Genomic DNA, 5,794 nt, shown 5'->3' on the forward strand with positions numbered 1-5,794 from the left:
TGGCTGGGCGAGCGAGCGACCCCCCCGCCTCTCCCCCAAAAAGGCCCGCCTACCACTTCGCCCAGCCTTTCCCCTACCCACCACCGCCCGCCAACGCTCGCCCAGCCAAATCTCGCCCCCCCAGCCAAAAAGCAAGGTGAGCCCGGCCCGTATACGCGTCCAAGCTGGCTGGCCCAGCCTGTCACACCTCGCGCCACCAGCAGCATCGCTAACCACCGCCACCACCGCCACCTCCCATCCCCTTCACCACCACCACCGCCCGTCGTAGCCATCAGCGACACCGCTTCATCGCATCCATCCATCCACCCAGCCAACGCAGCCTGAACCAACGTGAGTAGCGCGTGCCGTTTCGCTCCACGCCTCTGGGCTCTGCCAATGACCTCCGCGCATCGACGGCGGGATGGATGCGCCGGGATCATCGGGGTGCTCCATCGCCATGTTGGTCGCGATCCTGCGGCTGGCGTCGTCGTCGTCGTCGAGCGCCCGGCGGCAGGGAAACCACCAGAGGCGCGATCCGCGGGCGGGGCCAGCCAGGGTTGGACCCGGCCGCCAGGGTCGCGCGCGACGCGTCTTCCGCTTTTCTTTTGAACATTCTTGGCTGACCGCCATGCCGCGTCGTCCTCCACACCACCACCAATCGCGCCCGCTCGCGATTCCGCTCCGCTCCGTCGTCGCCACCAACACCATCCATCATTCACCTCGCCACCACCATCATCGCATCCCGCCACGCGTCAATCCACCCTTGCCTCCCCCTCCCCCCTCCTCGCGTACCGCCAAACAGCCTCAGCCATCCGCCAACCCCCGCAACCCGTCACCATGGCCAAGGAGACCAAGACCAAGTCCAGCACGCAGACTGGCAAGAGGACCACCAAGGCCAAGAAGGACCCCGCCGCCCCCAAGCGCCCGCTGTCGGCCTACATGTTTTTCTCGCAGGACCACCGCGAGAAGGTCAAGACCGAGAACCCCGACGCCGGCTTCGGCGACGTCGGACGCCTCCTCGGCGCCAAGTGGAAGGAGATGAGCGACAGCGAGAAGCAGCCCTACCTCGACATGGCCAACCGCGACAAGCTGCGGGCCGACGCCGAAAAGGCGGCTTACAACGCGCGCCAGTAAAGGCCGGACGCCCAAGAATGCAAAAAACGAGAGGGAAAGACGTCGATGTCGCCCGTCGATGCACGTCGCCACGGCATCCGGTCACGTACGCATCGAGGCCTATCCGGCGTCGATGCTCGTCCCGCCGCCTCTAGTCCCCCGCGCTCGCCCTCGCCTTCGCAAGCGCGCCGCGCAGCAATTCCCCGGTCTTCGCCGTCACCCACCCTTGTCCATCCAGCGTCGCGGCGCACGGCGCGCGACGCGCGTGAGCGTCGCCCTTCGTTGATTCCGGCAAGACGGAGGGAGCCTCCGTCGCGATCCTGTCGCTAGACCGGCCCGACGAGCTCTCGGCCGGGGAAGGGGGGGACTCCCCGACCCTCTCCCAGACTTGCTGGCTGCCTCGCGTGTGCGCCGCGCACACGCGTCGATGATCCGTCTCCGCCAAATACCTTGTACTATGTCCGCACCGCCTCACCTACCTCGTGCCTCTGCCGCCCTCGCCTCGTCTCGGTCTCCTTCCCTCTATTGCTCCTCCCCGCTCCCTCTCCCCCCCTTCCCTCTTTCTCCTTCATTCTCTCTCTCGCGCGCGCCCACGAGCCTCTGCGCTCGTCCGCCGATTGTCCGGCTACTCCCTCGTTTCTCCACCACCCTGGCCCCACCTCTACCTGTATGATGTACTGCTGATCGATCGGTCGATTCCCATCCTTTTTCTCTCTCGCCTCGTTTCGCCTCGCCTCGTCTCGTCGAAAGCAAGGGCCCCCCAGCCAGCTGGCTGCTCTCGTCGCGTCGTTGTCGATGTTTGTGCGGGGCGGGTCAAAGTCGTGGGTCGGACGGGCCAGGTAGCGCGCAGCCGGGCCCGGCTCGAATCGACTCAGTCTCGGTGTGTCTATGGGGTCGTGGGCATTGTCGCGATGGCCAGGCAGGGGGAGCAGGCAGGCGAACGAGGATGAGGGAACGACGGCGAACAGGGGGTCGGTCTACATGGTCCGAGCATCGAGTAGGCTCATGATTTGTTCGTACTTGAGCGTGTGCGGTGGGATCAAAGGGGTGTGGGTGGCACAAAGAAGAAAGCGAGGGGAGGTCAGCGTGATGGAATGGAAAACCTGGCATGTCGTGGCGTGGCGCGACCGGGAGAGGAACGTGCACGTACGACGGTAAAGACGATTCCGCCGCTGAGGACCAGCCGTGCGAGGCGCGGGGTGGCGCCGCGCCAAAAGGCCAGCACGCCCTCTTCTCTGAGCGTCGACGTGACGCAGTGCAGCGTGCCCCGGTACCGCGTCCGCGCCTCGAGCGACTGCATCCGCGTCTTGATGACGCTGTGTGGCGGGGCGAGGCGAGGCGAGGCGAGGCGTGAGACGGTGGTGAGCCACGATGAAGAGGGACGGCAGTGGTGCGAGGAAAAGGGGGACGGGGGGACTTACTCGAAGGGCATCGTTGAGTCTGGATGCGTTGCGAGGGAGAGTGAGAGGGGGGGAGAGACAGAGACCCAGAGGGTGCAGGGCAAGGTCAGCAGGTTGAGCGACGACGGGACGACGGGACGACGGGACGACGGGACGACAGAGGTCGAGGACCAGCGCCGAGGGTAGGCCGCAGCCGACTCGACTCACAGACGGTCACGACGCCCGCCACTGCGCCGATGCCGAAAGTGATGCCGCCGGGCAGGCTCTGACCGGGCCGCGCGCTGCCGGCGACAAAGTTCTTGAGGGTCGAGTAGGTGCCGAAGCGGACGGCCGAGTTGGCGCCCTGGCGCATCATGACGGGGCCGAGGCCGCGGTAGATGCCGCGCAACCCTTCCTCGCGGACGATGGCGGCGGTGCCGGGAAAGAGGCCGGGGGGGTATCTGGGTGCGGCGCGCTTGGCGTCGTCGATGAGCTTGGTCTTGATGGTCTCGGAGGGGGTGACGGCAAAGATGGCCTCCATCATGCCGGCGCCGAGGCCGGCGAGGAGGGAGCGCGGACCCGAGAGCTTTCCGTCCTGGTCCTTGAGGAGCGACTTGAAGTGGTCGTAGCTGAGGAAGCGGACGCCGGCCTTGAGGGCGTTGCCGGCGACGAGGGCGCCGCAGCCAGAGTAGAGGCCGATGAAGCCGTCCTTTGCCAGCGTGCTGCGTACAATGGCAATCGGTCCGGGGGCCTGCGGGGGCGCGGTGACGGGATCAGAGACAACGTCAGCTCTGCTGTGGCGCGGGTGCGGTGCGGTGCGCGGGTACGCCGGCTGAAGGTGAGGATGGCATGCGGCTGGCCAGCGGGAAGGGCGCTCACCTTTTCACCGGCCTTTGCGGCAAACTGGCTGACGGTCTTTGTGTACTCGATGGGGTAGGTGGCGAAACCTTCGACGGCGCCGGCGGTGGTGCCTGCGATGAGCGAGTAGAGGGGCTTGTCCTTTCGCTGGGCGATCTGGGCTGGCGTCTGCGAGGGGGCCTTTTGCGGGGCGCCTTGCGAGGCCGTCACGGCGGGGAGGGGCGAGGGAGCCGACATGGCTGGGCGGTGCTGCTGCTGGTGAAGTAGTGAAGGTGCAGAGGCGAGACGATGCGATGGTGGTCGAGAGAGAAGGCGCCAAGCCGAGTGAGCGAGCAGGCAGGGAGGCAAGCAGGGGAGCGGGCAACCAAGGTTAAGGGATGGCGGCGGGGATGTCGGGCGTGGCTCGAGAAGAAGCGGCGGCGGGCAGGTGCGGAGGCCACAGGGCTGCTGGGGCTGACTCCACTTTGCGGCCGGCCTGCCTGCCAGGCGTGAAAGAGCCGAGAGGAGCGGGCAGGCAGCCCAGACGAGCCCACAGCCCGGGCCAAGCGCCGCTCTCTAGAACCTCGGAACCGAAGCAGCGCTGTGCCAACCTCGTGTGGCCAGCCAGGCCAGCCAGCCAAGCCTCTCGTCTGTCCTGGCCCTTGGCTTGAGGCCCTCCTTCTGGCTCCACCATCTGACCCTCCTGCCTTTCCCACCCGCCCTTGGCTCGCACCCAATCGCTCGTCACCAAGGCCCACCATCGCGCTCCAAGGACCAGAAGCCACACCCAGACACCACTTCCACCACGCCGCGTCTCCCTCCCACCGACCCACTAGGCACTCTCATCCGACCCCCGGCACCTCGCCTCGACACCACGTCAGCATGGTCTACGTCTCAGACTGGAACGACTTCCAACAGCGATGCATACACCTCTACCAGAAGAGTCCAGAACGGGTGGGTTTCCGTTCGTCGCCGTGGCTGTCGTCCTGCCCGCTACCGCCACCGCTGGAGCGTGTAGCCGTTGCTGATCGATTCATCCTCCTCGTCTCCCCTCCCTCCTACCTTGCTCGACCACAGACTCGATACCTGATCAAAGCCAGACCATCGACGCACCAGCTCGTGTTAAAAGTGACCGACGACCAGACCGTACGTCCACGCCGCGCCCTCCCCTCCCCTGCCTACACCCTGCCACTCGCGCCGTCGTTTCATAAACTAAAACTTCCTGCCCCACCTTTGCCCACGTCCGCCCACGCACGACGACAACGACAGACGCTCAAGTTCCGCACGCGCTCCTCGGTCATCCTGGGCCGCTTTGAAGTCTTCAACCGCGCAATGATGGCCGCCATGGCCGGCCACGAAAAACCCGCGTCCCTCCTCAATCCCCCAACGCCCGCCGTCGGGGCCGCGACGACAACACAGCACGATGCGGCCGCCGCCTCGGGCGCGGCATCACAGGCTACCTCGACGACTGCGCCCGCGGCAACAGCAGCCGGCGCAACAGCATCCGCAGGCACAGGCGCGGGTGGGACGTCGTCGGCGAGTAAAAAGAAGAAGAAGAAGGGCAAAAAGTGATGGCGTCGCTGCTCTCGTCGCTGTCGATGCGTTGGGGAGAGTCGGTGGACAGGGCAGAGAGAGCGAACAGACGAAGAGGTTGGCGTCGAACAGACCGCAGTTGCTCCACGAAACCCGCAATCAACACCCGCCCCCGCATGGCCTGATCCGCAGCAAAACTCCGAATAGCCCGAGAGCGTGCCGGCCTCGCCTCTGCGGCGCTCGCAGAGACGTGCTCGCGCCCTCTGCCTCACGCTCCTTCCCTCAGATCCAGCCCCTCGACCAGGCCAGGTCCAAAGGGCAGGTCGGCCACTGTCGTCCTGCCCCTCTGCCGCAGCTTGAGGTACTTGTGCAGCAGGCTGGCCGCATCCTTGACGACGATGAACAGACCCGCCCCCACGGCGTTGCGGAACCAGACCGGGTCCAGATCGTCGTAGCTCACCGTCGGCGCGATGCCCAGCCGCCGCCGCAGCGCCGCCGCCGCATCCTCGTCGCCGTCGCCGTAGCTTTCGTCGCGGCTAGGCAGCCGACCGCGAAACAGGCCGCCAATCGGCGACGGCTGCGCTGCCTTGGCCGAGTCGCGCGACGAAGCGGTCGCGCTGCCGCCGGTGGTGGTGGTGGTGTAGAAGCTCGAGAGGACCGAGCCGCCCCGCTTGCCGGCCCTGCGACCGAGGAAGGCCTCCATGCCGAGGATCCTCGCCAGCCAGCCGTTGTGCCGGGCCAGCAGTGCCAGCAGCTTGCCCATGGCGCTCGCCACCAGCGGCAGGCTCAGCGCGTCGAGGCACAGCCGGCCAATGTAGCGGTGCGAGATAAAGACGGTGCGCGCCGTCGCCGCCCCGCCGCCACCGGCCCTGGCACCGTCGTCGTCGCCGTCGTCATCGTAGTCGTCGTCGCCCGTCAGGGCATCCTGGAGGCCCGCCACGGGCGCCGGGTCA

The 5,794-nt window shown here is 66.9% G+C and overlaps 4 protein-coding genes across 4 annotated transcripts in view; 2 read left to right on the forward strand and 2 right to left on the reverse strand.

Moving 5' to 3' along the window:
* Nucleotides 1-607: 607 nt before the first annotated feature.
* PFL1_01816 (uncharacterized protein) lies at nucleotides 608-1,113 on the forward strand (the record flags this gene model as incomplete). The annotated part of the gene is made up of 2 exons (XM_007879325.1): nucleotides 608-614; nucleotides 782-1,113. 2 exons carry the CDS (start codon nucleotides 608-610, stop codon nucleotides 1,111-1,113), a joined length of 339 nt encoding a protein of 112 aa, XP_007877516.1.
* A 956-nt stretch (nucleotides 1,114-2,069) lies between these two features.
* Nucleotides 2,070-3,566, reverse strand: PFL1_01817 (uncharacterized protein; the record flags this gene model as incomplete). Its single annotated transcript, XM_007879326.1, has 5 exons — nucleotides 2,070-2,111; nucleotides 2,243-2,408; nucleotides 2,514-2,532; nucleotides 2,700-3,222; nucleotides 3,351-3,566. The coding sequence occupies 5 exons, from the start codon at nucleotides 3,564-3,566 to the stop codon at nucleotides 2,070-2,072; spliced, it is 966 nt and encodes a 321-aa protein (XP_007877517.1).
* Nucleotides 3,567-4,190: 624 nt separating this feature from the next.
* On the forward strand, nucleotides 4,191-4,880 carry PFL1_01818 (uncharacterized protein; the record flags this gene model as incomplete). Its single annotated transcript, XM_007879327.1, has 3 exons — nucleotides 4,191-4,262; nucleotides 4,386-4,454; nucleotides 4,578-4,880. 3 exons carry the CDS (start codon nucleotides 4,191-4,193, stop codon nucleotides 4,878-4,880), a joined length of 444 nt encoding a protein of 147 aa, XP_007877518.1.
* Nucleotides 4,881-5,109: 229 nt separating this feature from the next.
* PFL1_01819 (uncharacterized protein) overlaps nucleotides 5,110-5,794 on the reverse strand; it is a gene marked incomplete at both ends in the record, with an annotated part of 2,309 nt that continues 1,624 nt past the window's right edge. Inside the window, one exon of the mRNA XM_007879328.1 lies at nucleotides 5,110-5,766. Coding sequence (XP_007877519.1) covers nucleotides 5,110-5,766 — 657 coding nt within the window. The remainder of the gene's footprint in view (nucleotides 5,767-5,794) is intronic.

This window comes from Pseudozyma flocculosa, assembly GCF_000417875.1.
Source record: "Pseudozyma flocculosa PF-1 unplaced genomic scaffold scaffold00004, whole genome shotgun sequence".
Lineage (NCBI taxonomy): Eukaryota > Fungi > Basidiomycota > Ustilaginomycetes > Ustilaginales > Ustilaginaceae > Pseudozyma > Pseudozyma flocculosa.